Source organism: Pongo pygmaeus, chromosome 9 (genome assembly GCF_028885625.2).
Source record: "Pongo pygmaeus isolate AG05252 chromosome 9, NHGRI_mPonPyg2-v2.0_pri, whole genome shotgun sequence".
NCBI classification, from domain to species: domain Eukaryota; kingdom Metazoa; phylum Chordata; class Mammalia; order Primates; family Hominidae; genus Pongo; species Pongo pygmaeus.
In genome coordinates, this window is record NC_072382.2 from 124698972 (window position 1) to 124723741 (window position 24770).

The following is a 24770-nucleotide window of genomic DNA, read 5'->3' on the forward strand; positions in this document are numbered from 1 at the left end:
TTCCTTCTACTGATTTGCAAGTATATATTCTCTTTATATTCTTTTATTGTAACTCATGTACTTAACTAGTCTAGCATTAAATTAATATTCCCATTCTCCTCTAGAACATGTTCAAAATTATTAGATTGTTTTAATCCAGTCACCTTTCCTGTCATACATATTACTTTGTTCAGCAACTTTTCTATCACTTTATATATTCAAAATTAGTCACTGCTTTTATTATTGTTGTCTAGAGTTAATACTGTATTAAGAGTTAATACCGTATTATATTTAGCCAATTGTTTATTAATGTCTTTGCCTCACATCCTTTCTTCCATGTTACCCTTTATTCCTGAAGTAAATCCTTTAGAAGTTCTTTTAGCAAGTATGGTAAATTTACATGAAAACTTCTTTATTTTACTATTTTGAATTATAGTTTAATATTGTGAAGAATTCAACTCTTTGAAAACATTACTTTTCTGTCTCCTGGTTTCTGCATCGCTTTGAAAAGTCTTTTGTCAATATAATTAACATTTATTTTGTTTTGTTTTTATTTTCTCTTATTGGCTTTTAAGTGTTTCCTCTGTTTTTGGTGTTCTGAAGTTTCATTGTGATATGCTTAGGTATGAAATTTTTAATTCTGCCTGGGACTCTTCTATAATTCTTAAATCTTAAGATTCATGTCTTTCATAAATTCTGAAAAATTATCACACATGTTCCCTTTGAATATTATGTCTCTCAAATTTACTCTATTTTCTCCTGTAGGAACCCCAAATAGCTGTATATTAGATTGTCTATTCTAGACTTCATGCCTTTTTCACTGTTTTTATTTTATACCTTTTATTTCTCAGTGCTTCTTTCTGAAAAATTTCTTCAAATAAGTTTTCCAGTGTAATAAATCTCTCTTTACCTGTGTCCAATATATGCTCTTTAAGGTATCCATTGAGTTTTAAATTTCAGTGATGGTATTTTCCATGTCTAGAATTTCTGTTTGGTTCTGATTAAAACCTCTCTGTTCTTTTTCCAAAATACAGGATTTTTAAATATGTTTCTTGGGTTCTTAACTTCTTTTCTCATGTCTTTACTCATCTTAAACTACCTTATGAATGTTATCTAATATCTCTATCATCTGAAGTTCTTGGAAGTCTACTGTTGCTGTTCGTATGTGTGTGCATGTGTGTCTGCTGACTCTCATACTTGGTAGATTATTTCCTCTTATGGGCAAGGACTTTGGATTGTGAACTTACATTTAGCCGCCTTTTCTGTGGAAACCTAGGCAGGCTTGGGTGGGAGTGTATTTCTCCAGAGAAGTTTTATATTTGCTTCTGCCAACTACTACAGAAGTATCCCTCATCCAAGATCATTGTTATATTAGTTTCTTCATGTTGGATTTACATAATTATGTGGGTAAGGCAAGTTTGAAATCCAAATATTGTCCTATAGATATTCACAAGAGCTTGTCGTTGTTGTTGTTGTTGGGTTTTTTGGGGGGAGTGGGGGTTGTTTTTCTATTCAGAGCCCAAAGACCAAGACAGACAGACTTGCTTGTTGTTTCTCATGGCTGGTGAATGGGTTTTGAATTAATGTAGCTTTTAACTGAGGGTGTAGCACCTCAAGTTACAGTCTTCTTACAACGATCTTAGTTCTGATTCCCTGCCTCACACAGGACCGAGATCTTGCATATCCTATAGCGGCATTAACTATTAAAACTAAAGCCTGTAGACCCAAAACTCCTGTAAAGACAGCCATAACTTCAGCTAATCTAAAATCTGCTTTGGTTTTTATTCCTTTTGTTCATTTTGGTCTTTGGAGATTTCTATTTATCTTACCAATTCAACTATGTATTTAAAGGATGTTTAATGTAATGCAACATTTCTAGGTATTTTGCAGTGAGAAGGTCTTTGATTTTTCAAAATGGTGTTTTTCTATTCTGAATGCACTAAACAGAAGTTCTAAATAAAATGTATACCGTCCTAAAGGAAAAAGAGGAGGAGTTTAAGATAAATAAGAAATTAATGTATTCATGAAAAGATTAAGCTAAAGGTCATTAATTTGATTTGAGAGTGATAAATACATCAAGTTAATGGTTCATAAAGACTTTTATGCTAGATGTCTTATGTATTCGGATTTTATTAATAGATTTGTGCCTTTTTTTTTTCATTAAGGAAATTCCATTCTTCTTCTGACAGCCAGCCGGTTAGAGCTTCACCAGATTCATGGCTCACCCAGATAATGGAGCAGCATCAGCAAGCCTTGGTGCAGCTGACCGACATGCAGCCCAGTGAAGGGGCCTTATCCAGCGTCACGCTTCCACCTATACTGTCAAGGGTAGAAAGTGAATCCCAACTCAGTTCAGAGAGAAGCCAAAGAAACCAAGTGAAAATTAGCCGTAGCAATTCTGAAGGCTGTCTGTTTCAACTGGAAAAGGGAAAAAAGCATAAGAAAAGAAGCAGCAGTAAGGTAATAAAAGTGCCATTTTACCAAGTAACCTTTCCATTTTGAGTATACAGATGGACCTTGATTTAATTGCAGCCCTGGAATAGGGATGGTCATTACTGAGTTGCTGCCACACTGGGTGGCCCAGAATCCTAAGGAGTTTCTTACTCCTGCCCAAGCTACTCCCTGGGGTTTCCCTCCCCTTCTTAATAGAAGTTGTTGCTGCCAGGGATGCCCATTTCTCCCTCCTGTTCAAGTCATCTTGGCGAGAGGTCTCCATTTGCAGAACGGCAAAACTCCTCCTTTCATCCCCAGCTGAAACGTCCCTTCCTCAGGAAAGCTTCCATACTCCATCCCAAGCCCCATGCTAACCTGAGTCTTCATGGTTATTAAATCATTTCTTCCCAGGTCATTCTCATATCTTAAAAAGTAGAGAAAGTAGGGCTGAGTGAGTGAAAGCGCCTGTTGCCATTGCATTTTCCCACCAACTGCCACCATGAGGACTCATCTTGGCCCTAATCTCACCCCAACTTCTGCAGTAAAATACCTGGGCTGGCCAGTGATTGAACTTTCCTCTCAAACATTAGCTGACCTTTACTGAGTTCTTTGTCTCAAATAAATTCACCATTACTAGCACCTTTGCGCACTTAAATCTTTTCTCACAGGGCCTACGTGATTTAACAAGTAAAATTGGGGACCCAAAGTAGAATGTTTTCAGTAAGAAATGAAGGAGCCTAGGAAGGGGACTTTTTATGTCCTGTGTATTTCTTTTCTGTCACTGGCAATAAAAAGCCTTCAGGAAAGGTCACTTGCTTCCAGTGTCAAATCATAAGAAAAAAGCTGGAAATGCATTCTGTTTTACAGGCAACAGGGAAAGGCCTGGTTGAAAGCAATAAGCCTGTGGTGAGTTGGGTTTTCAGGGAACAGACTGAAATGGAGATTTGCATGCAGGAGGTCTATAGCGGATCAACCTGGGGAACCTCCCCTTTAAGAGAGTGAGGGAAGCGGGGCTGGGCAGAGATGGGCTGTGATGCAGACACAGCAGGAGTCTTGGCCAAGGTTCTGAGGGTTCTAAAGTTGGGGTGGCCCTTCAAAGGCAAGGGACCCAGGCTTTTGTTCTCCCATACCAACCTGCCATTGGATAATGACTGCCCCTGGGGAAGGGTGGTGACTTTGGGCACAGCAGCTCCACGTGGCTGACGCAGTGTTTAGGGAGGAACTCAGCTGTGAGCCATCAGCAGACAACACTCCCAGCGTCTGGGGAAATGAGTGCCTCAGTACAGAAGGGCCTCCACCCTAAGACAACTTGAGAGGAATTAAGCAAATCATTCCTAAGTTGAATTCAGTTTGTTATTAAATAATTTCTAGGCCGGGTGCGGTGGCTAACACCTGTAATCCCAGCACTTTGGGAGGCCGAGGTGGGTGGATCACCTGAGGTCAGGAGTTCAAGACCAGCTTGGACAACATGGTGAAACTCCATCTCTACTAAATACAAAAATTAGCAGGGCGTGGTAGTGGGCGCCTGTAATCTCAGCTACTGGGGAGGCTGAGGCAGGAGAATCACTTGAACCCGGGAGACGGAGGTTGCAGTGAGTCGAGATTGCGCCATTTCACTCCAGCCTGGGCAACAAGAGCAAAACTCTGTCTTAATAATAATAATAATAATAATGATGATGATTTCTACTAGGAACTTGGAAGGTGCTGGGATGTAAAGATGAGCCATGACCCTTCCTCAGAGGAAGCTTCCAGTTGCATGGAACTTGAGATGGCAGACGTGTAAATGCTTATTATGTTGCAGTATAGTTGCAAGCAAAAAACAAATAATGATATTAATAATAAAAGTAATAAGAATAATGTAGGTATGCATGGGGAGCACAGAGGAACATAAAGGAAAACTGATATCCTGACCTGGGGTCAGGCAAAGCTTCAGAAGATAATTCAGAACTGCATCTTAGAGGGTGGTGAAGAGTTGGCAAAGAAGACTGCAAGAGCAGGCTGGGCGCGGTGGCTTATGCCTGTAATCCCAGCACTTTGGAAGGCTGAGGCAGGTGGATCACAAGGTCAGGAGTTCGAGACCACCCTGGCCAACATGGTGAAACCCCGTCTCTACTAAAAATATAAAAATTAACCGGGCGTGGTGGCAGGTGCCTGTAATCCCAGCTACTCGGGAGGCTGAGGCAGGAGAATTGCTTGAACCCGGGAGGTGGAGGTTGCAGTGAGCCAAGATTGCGCCACTGCACTCCAGCCTGGGCGACAGAGTAAGACTCCATCTCAAAAAAAAAAAAAAGAAGACTGCAAGAGCAATTCAGGCAGGAGTACCAGCACGAACAAAGGTTCTGAAGCTGTAACATGGTGCATGCTGGGGATGAGAGCATTTCAGGTCCTTGTTACTAAACCTGGGAGGCAAGGAGTGTTGAAAGATGGGAGCGGAGTGGTGGATAGGGGCCAGGTCTTAGAAGATCTCATTTTCCATTCAAAGAAGTACTTTATTCTGTAGGACAGGGGGGATCATGGAGGAATTTTAAACATGGTCAGATTTGTATTTTAGAAAGGCAGCTCTGGCTATGGTGTGCAGGGCAGATGCAAGACATGCCAGAAAGTGACGGGATTATGAAGTCCGTGGATCCTCAAGTGGGGCCTTTAGAGAAAAAGATAAGGGGTGGCCTCAAAGAGAAAGCAAAACTGGCCTGGAACAGGCAGCAAGAGATACTAACGAGAGGAAAAAGAGGATGTCTTGGGGCTGAGATATGACCCCAGCCCAATCCTGCAGCTCCCATCTTGAGCCCCTCTGTGTATCCCGGGTCTTCAGCTCACAACCCTAGAGTTCTTACCCCAGCTCCTTCACATACCCCCACCTGGGGGCTCTTTGAACTTCTCATTCCAACTTCACACTCTCATGTCCTCCCGTCTGCTGGGGACGGGACCCTAGCCATGCCCACACTGTGGAATCTGCAACTAGTGACTTGGAGCTGGGAGAATCCCCGGTTCCACTGTAAATAAGGAGAAAGGTGTTCCTTTTTTCTTTTCTTTTCTTTTTTTTTTTTTTTTTTTTTTTGAGACAGAATCTCACTTCATCATGCAGGCTGGAGTGCAGTGAAACAATCTTGGCTCACTGCAACCTCCATCTCCCGAGTTGAAGTGATTCTCCTGCCTCAGCCTCCTGAGTAGCTGGGATTACAGGCGTGCGCCACTACACCCGGCTGATTTTTGTATTTTTAATAGAGATGGGGTTTCACCATGTTGGCCAGGCTTGTCTCGAACTCCTGACCTCAGATGATCCACCTGCCTTGGCCTTCCAAATTGCCGGAATTACAGGTATGAGCCACTGCGCCCAGCCACAAATGTGTTTTTTAAATCACAGGTAACTTCTTTTTCCACGGAAACATCATTACATGGTAGTTAGGCTGTAAGGTACTATTAGTACTGTTTTCAAGAGTTTTGTGAATAAAGTAGGTTTTGAAGGCTTGACTAGGAAGCTGGACATCATCCGTATTATTTCTATAGGGACATGTATTCAGAACACATTTTCGAGGTGAGGACAGCCTGTTCACTGCAGTACATATAGAATACCAGGGACTAAATTTAGCTCAAACACACTAGCTCACAAGAGAATCTTCTAGGTTGGGGTTCTTGCCAATGATGGGTTGTTGCTGAAAATGCAAGCTTTTGAACTCAATTCTCACTCGGCAAGATTTAGAGGAAGCCATGGACCCATTCATTCCTAGGTTCTCGTCTCTGTTCCCAATATCTCTTATGACTTGGACAAGTTATTAATTCACCTGAGCCCTCATTTCTTCACCTGCACAATCAGAATTATTCTTTCTTTTTGTAGATTTGGTGTGATATTAAGTGAAATAATGTATTAAAACCATAGCTTAGTCCCTAGTGAAGAAGAGACATCAACTAAATGTTAGTTTCCTTTTCCTTTTCCCTTCTTTTAGTTAATTGAATTTATGTTTTACTGAGAAAAGTAGAGGAAAGTACTCCGACGACAGTGTGTGCCACCAGAAATCTAAGCGCATGGGAGGTCAGAGGAGAGGAAGGAAAATTTGCAATTGCTGCCTTCCCAGCCATCTTTCCAACTGGGGACATCCCCCTTCCTGCTTTCTATCAGGAATGTTACAATCTATATATCCATTTTCTCAATCCAGCACCTTTAGCTTACATCTGACAAATTCACAGAAGTGCTCTTTGTCCTTTAAGCTATTCCAGAAGCTAAAATGACTTAGAAATGAGCTATTTGTATAGGACAGCAGGTAGTCAAGGCACCAGACAGAGGGGATCATTATCCAGGTCATGGCCATTTGCTGGTCACATCAAATCTTTTGGTTTCCAAGGGAATCGCCCTGAATCACATTAAAACTTGGAGGATTTGTAAAGATAATAGGCCCAAGCACCCTTCCTCTTCTCCTGACAGTTCTGTTGTAACTGAGTTCTGAATGCCAGGCATTGTCCATGCCATGAAATCTAGACGTCAGGCAGTCAGGGATCAAGGGATGGCAAACGGTATAAAAATATCTGTTGCAACCCACCACAAAATGACTGCTTCAGGAGTTTGCTGACAGCTAACTGCGCTGGGCTGAAGTAATTAACTCATGTGTTTGTTGTCACAGACAATCTGGGCATTGCTGCTTGACTGCTTCCAAGAAGGGGTTTATTTGGATTAAGTTTAGCAACTGCAGAGCAAATTTCCTTCACTTGCTGTTCCACAGTATTTGAGGCATTGTTTTTTGTCATGTTTTTCAGTAACTTTCTCACACTTACACATCTGAGGAATTTTCTGGAGAATAGCTCTGCAGTGGCCCCCACAGCAGGGTACCACCTTTCAGAGTTGAAACAGGTCCTCACTGAACAGTCAATGTCACTTCCAGTCGGGGCACACTGTGTCCCAAGTTTACAATTAAAAACTCTGCTGTCTTGAGAAGAACTGTGGTTAATTCCTGGTACAAACCTTGCATCAGGAAAGTCCTATGCCATTGTCCACTAAAGCGATCAAGTGTGAACACCAGTGCAGAGGGGTTGGTCTGGCCTTAACAGTCCTCAGATGGTGCCAGAGTCGGTCGATGCCAGCTTGTGTGCATCTTATGCAAAGACTAACAGCAAATCTCATCAAGGATTGGTTGACAGCATGCCTGTATTTTCCAATGTGTTCCTCTTGTGTTTGGAGACTTAGCAAGACTATCATTGTTGATTTACTTTTTCTTTTTTTTTTTTTTTTTAGTATTGTGTCACTATGACCTTTTAGTCTTGTAACAGCCATGGAGAGGTAAATCAAAGTAAATTCTGGGGATTATTTTTACTATAAAAGACTTTGAAGAGCCAGAAAGTAGATTAGTGGTTGCCTAGGGCTGGAGGTGGAGGGGGCAAAGGGAGTAACTGCTAATGGGGACAGGATTTCTTTTCAGGGTGATGAAAATGTTCTAAAATTGGAATGTGGTGATGTTTACACAACTTGGTGAATATACTGAAAACCGTTGTATTGTACAACTTCAAGTGGGTAAATTTTGTGGTATGTGAATTGTATCTCAATAAGCTTCTAAAAAGACTTTTGATGGAGAGAGATCAAACAAAATTGCACCTCTGAGAACAAATCAAGATTACTTGCGCCAACCTTAAGTAAATCCAAGATTTTTCATTGCCAGTCACCCAGAACAAACTCCGTTAGGAGCCATCACCATCCCTTGAGAAAGGTCCCGTTGCTATAAGCACTTCATCCATCCTGTAAAGGGATCAGCAGCACTTGGAGATCACCCTTTGGGCCACACTCTGTCCCTTCATATCGAGGTGTAATACTAGACCCTGGCTCTGTTTTTCTGTGATAGCCAACATGTTTATTGGAGGTGATAGTAAGAACTGTGGCTGGAGAGTACTGGGCAATTATTCATGCTTCACAATGTGTCTTTTGTAAGTCAGTGGAATGATTAGAAGTTAAGCTGCTTCAGACTTAGGATGTGATTTGTGAGCACTGATCATTTCTTTCTCATCATCTTTGGACAAATTGGATTTATGACTTGGACATGAGCAGGGTTTTTTCCTTCCTTTTAATCATTGGTTTACTTTGGCAAATAGATAGTAATTCAGTGACTGCAAAACAACCATATAGATGGCATAACGTGAGAGAAAGAACAAATTTGCAATTGTGAAATATAAGTTGTCTGAGTTCATTCACCTATTGAAAATTGGTAAAGGTTTTAAAATGTGAAAATACCCAGTATAATCAAGGTTTGGACAAAAAGAGTGATCTTGTGGCTCCATTGCTAATGGAAGTGTTAATTGATGGCCTTAAACATATTCATTTTATTTCAGTAATTCTACTGCTATTAACTTATCTTAAAGAAGTAATCAAAGTAGCCCAGAAAAACGATGCTTACCCTAGGACATCTTAAATGTTCAACATTTAGAGGAATAGCTAAACAGTCCAACAAAACTAGACAATAGAATGTTATGCATAAAACTCACATTTAAAAATATATATATACTGACAGAAAAAATGTACTGTAGTACTAAAATGCTTAGAAAAAATAAGAATTTGGGCTGGGCATGGTGGCTCACCCCTGTAATCCCAGCACTTTGGGAGGCCCAGGCAGGCAGATCACCTGAGGTCAGGAGTTCGAGACCAGCCTGGCCAACATGGTGAAACCCTGCCTCACTAAAAATACAAAAATTAGCCAGACATGGTGGCAGGCGCCTGTAATCCCAGCTACTTGGGAGGCTGAGGCAGGAGAATCACTTGAAACTGGGAGGTGGAGGTTGCAGTGAGCTGAGATCGCACCATTGTACTCCAGCCTGGATGACAGTGACACTCCATCTGAAAAAAAAAAAAAAATCGAAATGAAATGAAAAAATAAGAATTCATAGTAAATGGACAATTGTATGAAAGTATGAACAGACAGATATAATGGAGAGGAAGCAGCTATCGTGGTTTTGCTGAGTAGTGACTTCTGTTTTCTTAAAGGAGATGTATGATTTTGAAATACTCTTCAATGAACAATGTGTCTTCTGCATACTTTAATGTTACAATTTTTTAATGATTTTAGTTCAAAGGCTTCCTTAAGAATCTTGTTTTACTTTTTAGAATTAGAATTAGAGTATTGACCATAAATGTTTAACATTCTAATGGGGCAAATTCTATTTACAGAACTTTGAATCCTTGTAGTATAGAAGTGTTGCCTATGTAGCACATCATTTTGGCCCTTTTAAATTATTAATGCAACATAAAAGTGCTGAGATGTTAGAAATATTGCCTTCAGTGGGCAAGTAACACAATTACCATTTACAGTGATTTCTGAAATATGAGTTCATTCTTCTTACATACAATTAATCCACAAGTAGGTGATTGCCAGCACTGGTGGTTCCACAGCTCAGAACATCAGAACCAGTATTGATGTGATTCTCTTTTTTCCTGGCTACAAAATTGCTGCTGCAGCTCCAGCTCCAGGAATCACACCCTTACCAAGAGAAAAGGAAGGGAAGGGGCTACCACAGCCTGAACGCTTTCCAAAATATACACTGTGCCCCAGCAAGCTTTTGCTTAGACTTCATGGGCAAGAGCTCAGTGCTGAGGAGTCAGTGCTGGAGAATGTTTGTCTTTTGAACATCTACAGTGGGAAGTGGCAGTGGAGAAGTGAATTGGGATGACTCTGGGTACTCAGTAGACCACAGTGAGTAGGACATGTTCTCGTAGTGGTTGATACAGTGTGTCTACACAAGTTCATTTTTAAGATTGGAGAGTTATATGCAATAATTATATCTAATATGAGAAAATGTCCTATTTTAAGTCTCTGGACTACCTCTGCTAAATTCTGTCTTAGAAAAGGGCAAGTTAGATGTATATCTTAGGACTTAATAATTAACAGGAGTGCAGCTGGTTGCAGTGGCTCAGACCTGTAATCCCAGCACTTTGGGAGGCCGAGGTGGGTGGATCACTTGATGCCAGGAGTTTGAAACCAGCTTGGCCAGCGTGGTGAAACCCCGTCTCTACCAAAAGTACAAAAATTAGACAGTCTCATAACCTGGCCTCAAACTAAATAAACAGATAAAATTTTTAAAATAGAATAATTAACAGGAGATTTCAAAATTGATAAAAATCCTGTGCTTTGTCATTAACATATAGACAGGGACTAACATCCACAGTTAGGTACACAACAGCTGCTTCTTCAATGTGGCTGATTTTTCTCCATTTTAAGTAGTAACTTACATGTGCCCTAAGAAATTACTGTCATCCAACCACCTCTTTTATATTGTCTTTCCCATCCTTCCCAAAAAGGAAACCAAATTAATTAACAAACTGAAATTTAAAAACGATGTGAGTTCCCTGTAAGGGGAAGTAGCGAGTCTAAACTTCAGGGTTTTTTCATTTTTGTTTTTGTTTGTTTTTTTGTTTTTTTTGTTTTGAAACAGAGTCTCACTCTGTCACCCAGGCTGGAATGCAGTGGTGCGATCTCCACTCACTGCAACCTCCGCTACCCGGGTTCAAGCGATTCTCCTGCCTCAGCCCCCCAAGTAGCTGGGATTACAGGTGCCTGCCACCATGCCCGCCTAATTTTTAGTAGGGACGGGGTTTCACCATGTTGGCCAGGCTGGTCTCGAACTCCTAACTTTAGGTGATCTCACTTCAGCCTCCCAAAGCGCTGGGATTACAGGCGTGAGCCACCATGCCCAGCCTCAACTTCAGTTTTAATTTTGAAAGCAGTGGTTTGGGGAATATCTTAATCCATCAGGAGACAGACAGGCAGTAGAATATTAGGGTTTTTTCCTGCCTATTATTGTGCTCAGGTGCCATAATCTAATCAGTCAGTTGTCTCGCTTTCTTGCTGTCCGTCCTTTTAAATGGGCAATACTAATAAGAGTTGTCGTATTAAATTCTATGTGCCCTTCAAAATATCTGAAATCACACTGACTGAACAAAATGAGTTTCTTAGTGAGTCTTGCCAAGACTCTCAAACACTTTTCTTTTGAATATTATAAATGGATTATAATTGTTTTTCCCCTTAAAATTATCTTTTTCCCCCAATAACCAATAGCAAAACTTGAAAGGTTGCTACCTTCTTCACTTCTCTTCTGGATTGTCTCTAACGGTAATGCTGTGACATCATTAGACAGGGTATTCTCTTTTTGAAGCACTGTGTTTATCTGATGCATTTAGATGCCTTCTTCCAGGGAAGTCATTTGGCTCAGCAAACTGTCTAAGACTGGACAAAATGGTAATAGGAGCAGTGGCAAAGTAATAACATATATGTTGCGTTAAAAACGTTAATAGCAAGGGCCAGGTGAAGTGGCTCACATCTGTAATCCCAGCGACCCAAGAGGCTGAGGTGGGAGGATCACTTAAGCTCAGGAGTTCAAGATCAGCCTGGGCAACACAGCAAAACCAGGTATCTCCAAACAAATTAAAATAAAAAACTTTCGTAAGAAAACAGGACATCACTAGCTTGAAAACTTTTATTTGTAATTTCAGAATTTCAAGTTTCTTTATTGCAGAAGTGGAAAAGTGAAAACATGTTAGCTAACCAGCTGGAAATTACCAAAGAGACTATTACCAATAACTACCATGAAAATGGAAGCGTTGTCAGGAAATGCAGCCGTTCTCTGACAGTGCACACAGGCTTTCGTTATTTTCTTTCTTACTTTATGTGGGTATGACACCTTACGGGGTGGTAGGAGTGGGGGGACACACAAGTCCTTAAAAGAAACTGTTTCTGTGGTTGTATTTTTAGAACACCAAGCTGAAAGGTAATCAGAAAAGAGATGTGAAGCTTGGAGGCCTCGGACCTGACTTTGAGTCCATCAGAGACAAAGTGAGTGAGAGGCACATACAGTGTTTCCAGACCTGACTCAGCCCGTCTGTCTGTTAGGAAACTTTATGAAGACGCCCCCCAGAATTAAACCCTAATTCAAATGTCTCACTCTGAATAGAGACCCTTCTGAAATAACATTGGTATAGAGACCCGGACACGTGCCTTTTGCCTTAAAATAAAAATATTTAGCCCGTGTTGTTATATGTATCTGTCTTTCAGTTAGTTTTGAAGGCCTGCACGGAAAAGTGGGGCCTGTGCACATGAAAAGAAACGTGTATGTTATGTGGTTGTTGGTCTTTCCCACTAGAGTTATCTTGATAATTGTGAAGAGTGGCCACAGAGAAGACACTTAGGGGAAGAGTTTCCCAACCCCTGAAAAGTGCATCCACTTTATTCTCTTTCCTCTGGTGAAACGAGATCTTCATTTAATGTGTTTTAACTGCAGTTGCGCTCAAGGCATAAAAAGAGAGTATAGTTCAAAGTTGGAAGCAAAAATGAAAATAAATTGGGTAAATGCAACAAAGAAGGTTCTGAATGTGATTTAGCCCCTGTTAAGGGAATACTGGGCGTGCTATTGCAGTGATGTGCCTCCTCACAGAGAGACTATTTCAAGGAGAAACAATTAACTTAACCATTTCACTGCTGCCACCTTACTCAAGGTGATCCCATTGCTCCTGTACAGCTGATAAGATATGCCCAGTATACTGAAACCAGGGCATCGCTTTAAATAGAGAGCAGAGAGAACTAGCAGCACCTGGATTCATCATAACTTTGTTTCTCTGAACAGAAGCAAAAATTAATACAGCAAAAGGAATATGCAAAACAAGTCAAGGAATACAACATGAAGACACTATCCATTCTTTCAAAACCACAAACAGAAAAAACTCAAAATAAATCTGCTATCCCTCGGCAGAAGGTAAGAAATTCTCAACAAGGCATTTATTTTTTCAATCAGAATTAGAAGGAAACTTTTATTACTGCTCTTTTTTTTTTTTCTTTTTTAATTAGCAACAGAGTCTTGCCGTCTTGCCCAGGATGGTCATAAACTCCTGGGCTCAAGCTATCCTCCAAACTAAGCCTCCCAAAGTGCTGGGATTACAGGCAGAGCCACCACACCCAGCCTGTTTTCTTGTAGCTTAAAAAAAAAACCTTCCCATGTTTTTTGGAACACAGGAGATGTTTTAGCTACTTCCATTCCTGTAGCTACCCATCATTCACAGATAGCAATGCAATAGTGCACGCACCGTCACACACACACACACGCATACACACACACGATACTCTAAAGTTAACCTTTGTTTTTCCTGAAGTTGTTGTCTCCATGTCTTTTCTTCCAGGAATAGTATTTTAAATTTGTCACATATAAAAATTAAATAATAATGTGATTTCTTAAATGAGCAAGCTTCATCATCAATTTTATTTTGTATCATTAAATAAGCTTTAAGGCAGTTGTTGTCTTCTTGCTGCTTATATGTCAAAGAAAAGACATATAATCACGTTTCTTTCAACTTCATTCCCCTACACTTTCCGTAGGGATTGTAATATGTAGGTTCCTCTACTGAAGAAAAATGATTTCATGGAATACAGAATGTTCTCCCTCTCAGATGGCATCAACCATCAGTCGTGATGTGAATGAAATATGTACACAGAGCTTTGCAGTACAAGTCTCTGCCTCAATTGATCTATCTAGTCCCTGTAAGGACACGGGACCCTTTGCATGAGGAACAAGAGATCCTTTGGTGCCTGCAGGAATTTGTACTTCATGTTCTCTTTCACAGACCATCATATTTTCTATTTATTGCCTTTCTTCCTCAGACCTTGAAGACCTCAATCCACTTGATTGAGTTTCTATGGTGCTACTTTTTCTTTTTTCTCCAATCCATGTTTTTTTTCATGAAGAGTTTCAAGGCAACAAACCTATAATTAGAAATATCTGTAGCATTCACCTACATGCACTGAGAAGTCTAGACTTTTCTTTTAGAGGATTTTTTTTTCCTCTTGCAGGACTGAAAGCATACAATCCATTTGTATTTCAGCTATCAACAACGTCTTACTAAAATGCAAAACTGTTATAAAGGCAGGTTTAGGAATCATATTTAGTGATCTCATTTTTATTGTAATGCCTTTCAGAACTGACATCACTGAGAAAAAGACTGCCTTTTTCAGCATCTAGATTGCTATAGAAAGAAAAAAATTTCAACCTCAAATACTTTCTAGATCCTAGGAACAAGAATAGCTGGTATAATGATGGGAGCTCAAGTGTATGTAAACTACAGTGATGTCTTTGGTCTCAAGCTGTAACAAATCTTCTTTGGATAGAAATGTCTATTAATATCTCCTTAATAGAAGTTTGGTTTTACTAAGACTTCCAGAAACTAAGTAGACCAAACACATAAGAAGGAACACTTGAAGGAAACTCAGTTTTATGACGAAAGCATCCAAAGGACACAACTGTATGTATTATTCTTCAACTCCTTTTTTTCCACAATATATTATTTTGTGGCTAATGTATTTTGTTTAAACTGTGTGTTATATTGCATTATTTGATCTCCATTTCCACCAGTGTCTTAGTAAGTTATAGTGATAGTCTCCATTTATATTATAAATAAACATTTCCTAGATTTAATTTAAGGAATCCAGGCTCACTTCTCATTTCAAATAAAATTTCATCTTTATGCGTTTAGGCTTTGGAATACGCTAAGACCATCCCCAAACCCAAACCATCAAATCTGACTCATCAAGCATCAAAGGAACAAAAAAATCCAACCTATGCTGAGAAAGAAGAAAGTTTACCTGAAATCTCACTGCTGGAAATACTGCAGAACAGACACGAAAGGGAAAAACAGGCTGTGGCTGCTTTCAAAGTCCTTCACATCGTATAGACAACATTTGATAGGAAGGAGACCAAAAATGGTCCAGGAATGGACATGGAGAAAAGAAACGCCAACTACTTTCTCTGGTTGAGAGTGGTGGCTTGTTATTATCATCTATCTGCCGTCCATGTTTGCTTTCTGCAGGATTTAAAATATGAGGCCCAATTAGATTATGGTGCCATATTTTACTTTCTAGGAAGAAAACTTTTTAAGTTATTTATTTTCAGATCAGTTAGCATTGGAGCTGAATAATAACTAGAGAATAAAGCTTTTGGTTTTATATTGATCTTTTGATTTCTTCATCTCTACCCCATTCCTTAGCATAATGGAAACCTTAAAGTTACCCAGAAATAAATGTAGCTGTGTTCCTCTCTTACCTTCCTAGTAAGAAAAACAAGTATAAACACTTCAGTTTCTCCTAAAATGAACTCAGTCATCTGTAAATTTTGTGATAACACTTCAAAATATTACTAAAATCTCCAAGTTTGGCAAAGGGCTTATATATATAAAGTTGAGGCCGGGCACAGTGGCTCACGCCTGTAATCCCAGCAATTTGGGAAGCTGAGGCAGGTGAATAGCTTGAGGCCAGGTGTTTGAGACCAGCCTGGGCAACATGATGAAACTCCATCTCTACTAAAAATACAAAAATCAGCTAGGCGTGGTGGCGCATGTCTGTAGTTCCAGGTACTCAGGAGGCTGAGGCATGAGAATCGCTTGAACCCGGGAGGCGGAGGTTACAGTGAGCCGAGATTGTGCCATTGCACCCCAGCCTGGGCGACAGAGCAAGACTCTGTCTGAACAACAACAACAACAAAAGGTTCCTGCCCTGACAGATTCTCTGGTCGGGGTCACAGGGATGTTAAGACAGCTGGCTGCCTGGGTCTTCGCTGACCATGCTGTCTTGGGTGGCACTTTCTGCCACTGCCACAGTGGCCCCCTCTCTGTAGAATGCAGTTTTCTTAGGTCCAAGGGTATTGCAGGCAACAAGGACCTTTCACACAGCGCAGCCACTCCTTGCCCCTCTACCACCTCTTTCTTCCTTTTCCTATAGAGGAAAAGTTCGTTTTGGGCTGATCCCTGAGGAATTCTTCCAATTTCTTTATCCTAAAACCAGTGTAACAGGACCCTATGTGCTCCAAACTGGGCTTATCTTGTATGATTTATCCAAAGAAATATACATGATTACCCCAGAGACCTTTTCTACTATATCAATAGTAGGGTTACTTGTCTATGTAATTTAAAAATATGGTACCTCTATTGGAGAATCTGCTTATAAACTCAATGAGCAAAACATTGCCCAACTAGAAGAGGTGAAGCAGGCTTCCATCAAACAAATCCAGGATGCAATTGATTTGGAGAAGTCGCAGCGCTCACTGGTTCAGAAGCGCCATTACCTTTTTGATGTGCAGAGGAATAACATTGCTATGGCTTGGGAGGTTACTTACTGGGAATGACTGCATAGAGTGTATAAGGAAGTAAAGAATCGCCTGGACTATCATATATCTGTGCAGAACATTATGCGTTGAAAGGAGCAAGAGCACATGATAAATTAGGTGCAGAGCATCTCTGCACAGCAGGAAAAGGAGACAATTGCCAAGTGCATTTGGGACCTAAAGCTGTTGGCAAAGAAGGCTCACGCACAGACAGTTATGTAAATGTATCTATCCCAATTGAGACAGCCAGAAACAGTTGACTGGCTAAATGGAAACTAGCCTATGTGGCAAAATCTTTCTGTATTGCCCTCTACTGAAGTAGATAGTTTATATCTCCTAAAAATGAAACATTTGTTCCCTATATTGAGAGAACTCAATCTATTGGCCAGTCAGATGTTTCCCATCCTTCTTACTCAGCATTTGAGTTGTTCCATGATCACTTTTTTATTGTTGTTTTGTTGTTGTTGTTGTTGTTGTTTTTAGACAGACTCTCGCTCTGTCACCCAGGCTGGAGTGCAGTGGCACAATCTCGGCTCACTGCAAACTCCGCCTCCTGGATTCAAGCGATTCTCCTGTCTCAGCCTCCCGAGTAGCTGAGACTGCAGGCGTGCACTACCACGCCCAGCTAATTTTTATACTTTTAGTAGAGACAGGGTTTCCCCATGTTGACCAGGCTGGTCTTGAACTCCTGATCTCAGGTGATCCGCCCACCTTGGCCTTCGAAAGTGCTGGGATTACAGGCGTTAGCTACTACGCCTGGCCCTATGATCACTTTTGAATAAGCAGTTTGCCTTTGTTAAATCTTGGTGCCTGACTAAAGATTACCGGGTTATAGTTTAAATTTGTAATTAATTCTACCATGTGGCAATAAAGTGACAATTGAATGAAACACAAATAAATAAAGAATAAAGTTGAAAAAAATGAAGGTACATCTGGCTGTGCCTGCTCAGATAGAACAAATCCTAATGTTGTTCTAACAGAGCATCAAGACATTAGTTAGAAACCCTCCAAGAAGTCCAGAAACACCCAATGCAGGCAACTCTGAGAGACACACTTTATCAAAGCTCCTTACTCCAAGTACATAAATTTGCTGGCCATCTTGCCATCACAAATATCTTAAAATATTATCAAATGTGTGTTTTCACGCACACATGAAAATAGATAAGACAAAAGCATTCCATAGTTTACTACTGAATACAAATGTTAATAAATATTTTTTAGTTTTTAAATCTTTTTTAATATTGCAAGAATTCCCAGTCTTAAAATAATTACTGGAGAGTTTAATTTTTTACTTCCTTCCTTATATTAGATGGACATTACATTTTTAGATAGGCATATCCAGAAGTGGATAATTTGAGCATCAATTTGGGGAAAATCTGTTTATCTATACGTGTGGTGTAAGGACTAGCTTTGGAAATTTACTCCTATGTTGTGTACATTTTACATGTACCAAAATGTAGCATAAAAGGTGCCTATGCGAAACCTTCTCTTAAAACTGAAAGCAGTTAGAATTGAGAGTCTGCAAAGATAACAAGTATCTGAAGATAAACAGAAAACTGGTGAATCATGTTTCAATGGGATTTGGAAAATGTAATATATGAGGCATTAGACTCAGGAAAATCACAGGCCAAAACTACTCCTAAAATGTATTTATAAGAGAAGAGGCCCCTTCTGAGTGCATGAAGACATTTCTAGAAATATGAGGTAGAATGAATAACCTTCATTAATTGTTTCCAAAATGGCCTTAAATTCGAACTTAATCTGGAAGAGAAAAAGAATGCATATAGAGACATTCATACTTAAAGGGACAGGGTAAAATTTTTAAATATTCCATTTGTATTAGAATATCTTAAAATAATTTAGAGCTTGGAAAGGGTTTATCACATTCAACTGCCAGTTTTTCAGAAGAGGAAATGGAGGTGAAGAGAAAGGCTACGTGACTCAGAAGTCCATCAGTCCTACTGAGAGTAATGGGAGGGTAGCCAGGTCTGAATCTCCCATCTTTCAACACCAGGAATAGTACTGTTTATTTTTCTATGGAAGGAGGTTGTCCTTGTTTCTCTGTGTGGACAAGCAACATATAGTTGCTATGAATTTCTATTTTGGACCTGAATTTCCGCCAAGTTCAATTTTTAGAAATATGCATTACTATGTACCTAATAATTTTTTAGCATGTACAATCTGCCAACTTCCTTACTACATTGATAAAATTAGAATACACATATAAAGCAACTCAAACTTAGAAACTGTCCAATAAAAGAGACACTATTTATTTTCTTTTTTTTTCCAGAACATTTCAAAAACTTCCCATACTGTTTTTCTGTTAGCTTAAGCGTTGTTAAATCCTTCACTTTCACACCTACTGTCAAGAACCCAAACTTGGCTGAAGCAGCTTAAGTGATTCATTTCATGTCAAACAACATTTCACAGGATTCTTACCCCCAAGGCAACTCTTTACTATGCAGTACATAAGACTCTAGAACATTAAAATTCTCTATATAGTGCCATGTGGCATCTAAAATAACTTTGGCTAGGAAATAAAACATATTTGCTGAAAATTTGGGGTTGAAATCAAAGAATGGATCAAAGTGGCCTTTCATTTGGCTCCACGTCATCTCACAATAGTGAAATATAGCAGAATGTCACTAAACTACCATAAAACTAAGGGGAGAGATTTTGCAAAAACAGGGAATGACAAACACATTTTTTGCTCCTGTTTTAAAGTAAATTGTACTAATGACAACAATAGTGATCTTTTATATGCCCAAGTTGGATCAGTGATCAATTTTATAGCATTTCTGTTTCAAATACTCAAAAGCAAAAAATAATCTGTCAATTAGAAAACAAAAAACTTCAAACTTAAGTGATGTAATGATGGAGCACCTGTATTTGACTAGATGTTATATACATGCCATTGAAAGACATAGTACCTAATCTGCCTAATGTCTATAAACTGGTGCAAATAAAAGACATTTAAACCATGTATTCTCTCTTATTAAAGCCTCCTTTTAATTGTGTTTTTCCATCTTGAGTTTCCAACAAGAGCATCCTCTTAAAGGGAGCTTTTTTTTTTTTTACAAGTAGCTGAATTTAATGACAGCTGTCTTCCTGATATTGTTTTGTATAGTAAGGAGTCTCTTGGGAGTTATCCAGAAACCAAGTCAAGAAAAGACAATATTGAGGAACAAAATAAAAGGTAAGCCTAGCAAAGGCACTGATGCCTAATGGTTCCAATTGGGGCCTTATTATTGGTTAATGAATCATTGTCAAAACATCGCAGCAAGCATGAACGTGCACAGTCTAGTCTATAGTGAGAAAATGACTCTTCATCCCAACAGTTATTAACTGGGAGTTGTTTGAAAACACGTCCGGTAATTATAACAACACTGGAGCTAATTGAGAACTTTGAGTTGATAGCAAATGGCCCACAATAGCAGACTAGATAACTCAGGGGATTCTTCTTTAATTACTTATTGAAAAATAGCAGAAAATGAATTGGATGTGGGTGATAGTCTGCAGATATCAAGACAAGTTTCGCTAATTCTATCCCAAGATGTGCTTCAAAATGTATCTGTTACCATTATATTAGAAGTAGCATTTGAAAATGTGAAGTTCCTAAGTAAAAATCAGGGTTGCTTTCCTAAATATGCCTTTTTAAAGATTACCTTTTCCTATTAGAGTAAGAATCAGACTTGAATAATATACATTTCATTCTAACAGTCAAGTATTCATAGGACGACTATAGGAATTCTCCTCCCTAATGCTAACTGTGTTTCCACAATTGCTATTCCCAATGGGTAAAAACAGGGAGACACAAAGATACAGAAATGCTCCATTTGCCTCTTTAATTGTTTTCCCAGTCAGGAAAGGATTTAAAACTGTAGCATGAAGTGAAATTTTTGAATGACTGTGGATTTTGTTTATCCGTTGTGCTTGTTCTCCCTGCATCAGTGATGATAAGATATTGTCAAAATAATATTTTTCCATACTATAAAGGCAAAATAAAAGCAAGGAAATATGTTCTAATAAAAAGTTATGTTTAGGTGTTTCTTCCACTTTTTGAAATATATTGAAGGAGGGTCCCAGAAGCTGAAAATCTGATGCTCAGCACTGTCCCCCCACCCTACTGCCTCCAGACTAAGTGCAGTGTTTGTTTCTACACACCCTCTGGCTTCATTAAGCAAAACCAGACATCTATCTCACAAAGAGACAGAGGAAACATAAAATATCCCAATTTCCTAAGCAAACACCTGGCCAATGGAAAGCAAAAGGCTTCGGATGGAAGACTTCATTCATTCATTCATTCATCAAACTCTCTAAATTACTTCCTAGTGTGAAACACTCCCACTTTTCATGTTTGGTTATTTACTTTTGGCTCAGTAAAATAACTGGAAAGTTGACACTTTTCCAAAATGTTAGACAACACATTGCAGGATGCAATAAGATACAAAACGAATAATATTTTCAGCCCTCGCCACTTCTCAATATAGGGGCTCTGGAAAATATGAAGAAAGGAAAAAAGAATTTGGTGAACAGGATTTATCTCCCTTGCTGCCTCTCCATTGCCTTTTCATTTCCCCCTTGCAAACCTGGGTAATGTAAGTAATTAATTTTCAATAAGCTGAATAAATGGTCTTCCGCTATTAAATAGCTCTAACAGGTTGAGAGGTTTACAATGATGTGAGCATTCCAGGCAAATGTATTTAGTGAAGCCTTGGAAATCTCTGATAAGATTTCATAAATACCCTTTGCTGAAGTGGCAGCTTGTAGAGTCCAGCACTGATACTGGGGCTGCTAAATGGGCTACTCAGGGCACCCTCTGTCACTAGGGTCTCAAGCTTTTGCAAGAGAGGTTTTAGTGCTGGATATCCCTATGGTCCAAATTTCACAGTAGGGGAAATAACTGCCCCAAATTTAAAACCCAGAAAATATGATCAGCCGTCCTTTGGGAAGCTGTCTAAACAGAGGAAGGAAGTCAAGAACACACTGAATAAAACCAATTCAGATCTCTATGTTTTACTCTTTCCTCTGTGGCAAAATCATCTCCCGTATTAATCTTACACTTTATTTTTTTACCATCCAGACAACTATCAAAATCATTATCATGAAGCCTGGTTGGCACTGCCTCATATCATATCTCCACCCTGTCACCTGGCAGTGATGTCTTTTCCCATTTCCCCTGCTTCCACACAGTGGTGATACTTTGAAGTAGTGCTGATGAGGTTCCCAAATCTATTGTTTCTGCTTAAAATTGATAATCTCCTATGATACAAACTTCAAGCATCTATTTTTAATGAAACCTTTAGATGAATATCAAAGAACTATTTAGCCATGCCTAATATTTTAATTAGATTATATTCTCAATTTAACCCATTAAACCTCCTTTGATGATCCCAATATTTAGTGTTTAGCCTCAGATGCATGAGGTAATGAATACTGGACCTTTTGATTTAATGAGAATTTCAGCTCTTCCAGCCTGCGCCTCTTTGTATACCTTTTATTTTGCTGGCTATAGAATTCAGTTAATTGAAGGAGTCTCTTACCATCATACATTAAGGAGTATAAATTAGCATCCCTATTCTGATTGGAAAATGCGAGCAGACAGTTTTGCTTTGATCTGAGGAGTGAGCTGCAGAAGCCAGCAGCCCTCTGAAAATGAGCTGATGGCCCTTGTTCCCAGGGCAAAATGCAGATGCATCCATGTGTCACAAAACACTTAATGTCTTAATTGATCACCTCCCGATTCTTCCTGTCCTGTGTGCATCATTCTCTTTAGAGATTTGTATATGCGTGTGTCTGTATATGTCTATTTGTGTATCTGTATCTTCATCTTGCTTTCTCTGTTCATCCTTTCTGTTTCTCCCCTGTCCTCAGGCAGCTAGGGACCTAGGTTTTAAATTAATCTGAGACAAAGGAAAATAAAATAATATAAATTCCCCCACCTTGAAATTTATAAGACTATCTGGTAGAGCTATTCAGAACCTTGCACAGACAAAGATTCTTAAGAACTAGCTCTAACTTCCAATGCTCTCAACCAGGCAGATCCCAAGCCGTTGGTACTGCATCACTTAATATGAAGTAGATAGGCTATTCTGTGTTTTGGCAAGAAAATCAGCCTTCTAATCTGTTCCAGTGATAATGCAATTCTCCTGTAGCTCAACAAGTCAGTTACATAAAAGAAATGTCAAGGTAAAAGATCAACACCTCCATCACTCACTGTAAATGCCAAAATAAAACAGAAAATTCAAATTATAGGACTTCTGGATAAATATGGTATATTGAACACACATACACTCACACACACACACGCACGCACACACACACATCTATTTCATTCTCTTGACAAGTCCTACTAAAATAATAGTAAAGGTTTTTAAGTGGCATAAGTATATAAAAACAGGGAGAACAGGAGGAGGGACAATAGTAACAACATTTTGAAAACTGGAAAGCATATGAGTTGTTTAAAAGAATTAGCAGACTCAAAAAACACTAAATTCTTTTTATATTTTCATAGAATATGAGATTTCTCCAAAATACTAAATTCTAAGCTAGCAATAGGAAAGCCAAGAATCAATCTGACTTACACTGTAGAATACCCAGAATGCTCAGGAATTAATGGTGTCAGTTACCTCTCAAAGTAGGAATGAATGGAGATGTGGGGCAGGGGGAGCTAATGAAGGGTAACTTCATGAAAGTCAGTTTAAGAGCAGTTACACCTGTAAATCCTTTCCTCAATTCCCACGCAGCCAAGCACAGCCCTTCCACTGCCCCAGTAAAAGACACTGCCCTAGTATCTTTGGAGTCAGGGACAATTGGTTCTATTGAGGATGCACAGTAAGTACTGAAAAAAGAGTCAAGAGTGAACATGTGTACTGTAAACATAGAAACCTCTGGTCTTCCATTTGGCTCCCAGAACATTGGGACTTTATCCTACAAGCAGGAATTTGGAAGGAAAGTTCTTCTCTGGGGAATCTGACCAGCCTAAAAAAAGACCTAAAAATCCTGACTTCAGAGGTTCTCCAACTAAAGACCCCAACCTTGTTATCCTACAGTTAAACCTCACAATCAACAAGTCCCATCCATGTACTCAGTTTCCTATCAGCTTTCTGGCCTCTCACTTAAATATGAGCAGACAACCAAGAATTTCCAAACATCTGAGGATATGACACAGGACCATTTTAAAAAGGAACAAGAAAATTAAAAGAGATCTTGGGAATTAGAATTAGAGTCAAAAAATTAAAAACACAAAAATAAGGTTAGAAGACAACATTGAGGAATTTTTCCAAAAATCAGAGAAAAAAGGCAAAGGGATAGAAAATAGGAGTTAAAAAAAAAAAAAAAAAAAAAAAGAAAATAGGAGTTAAGAGATTAGAAATTTAGAGAATAAATCCAGGGGGTAAAAATCCAAATAACAGGAGATCTATAGAAATCATTAAGGAATTCAAGAGTACTCCCCATAATTCAAAAAAAAAAATACATTTTCAGACTTGAAGAGTTTATTGAATACCTGGAACAATGGATGAAAATAAACCTAAAGCAAGGCATATAATTGTAAAATGTCAGTATACTGGCTACAAAGAAAGTATCCTACAAGCTTCCAAAAAGGAAAATAAATGAATAAATAAAACAAGACACACATAAAAAAATCAACAACCGAAGTCGTTTTAGACTTCACAATAGCAATTGGAAGCTAAAAGTCAGTGAAGTGATGCATTCAAAAGTATTCAAAAATAATTTCCAACTTAGAATGCTATACGCAGCCAAATTACTAATAAAGCATGAAATTAGGATAAAGATATTTTTAGATAAGGAACATCTCCAAACATTTACCTCTCATGTACCAATTGTCAAGAAACTGTAGTAAACTGTGCTCCACTAAAATGAGAGAGGAAACCAAGAAATTAAAAAGATATGAGAAACGAGTAAAATACAATGAAATTAAAGGAATCCCCAAGATGTTGGGAAGGGAGAGCCATTTACATAGAATCCAGAATGGAGCAGATCAGAAGGCTCTGGAAGAGGTGTGTTGAGGAAAATGAAATGTTAGGAATTTGTGAATATCTTGAGAGTGTGATACAGACAAATGGCAAAGAGTTTGGGAATAAATTAGTCATAAGTACATTAAAATTAAGAATAATAAAATAAGTGTTAATTCCAAGGAAAACAAAAAGTCTCACAGAAAAGTCATTGATTACCTGGCTTAGCTGAGAATTGCATGTACACATCGTCACAATGGTCTAGGCCGAGCGCGG

The 24770-nt window shown here is 39.1% G+C and overlaps 1 protein-coding gene and 1 pseudogene across 13 annotated transcripts in view; both read left to right on the forward strand.

Moving 5' to 3' along the window:
• JHY (junctional cadherin complex regulator) overlaps positions 1 to 15371 on the forward strand; it is a 76909-nt gene extending 61538 nt beyond the window's left edge. For 6 of the 13 annotated variants that reach the window (XM_054439891.2, XM_054439897.2, XM_054439898.2 and 3 more), the window contains 4 exons: positions 2145 to 2439; positions 12132 to 12212; positions 13000 to 13128; positions 14897 to 15371. In XM_054439891.2, coding sequence (XP_054295866.2) covers positions 2145 to 2439; positions 12132 to 12212; positions 13000 to 13128; positions 14897 to 15094 — 703 coding nt within the window. In that variant the 3' untranslated portion in view covers positions 15095 to 15371. The other 7 variants (XM_063671519.1, XM_054439895.2, XM_054439896.2 and 4 more) reach the window with 4 other exon arrangements.
• Positions 15372 to 15978: 607 nt separating this feature from the next.
• Positions 15979 to 16740, forward strand: LOC129008100 (ATP synthase F(0) complex subunit B1, mitochondrial-like; annotated as a pseudogene).
• The last annotated feature ends 8030 nt before the right edge of the window (positions 16741 to 24770 follow it).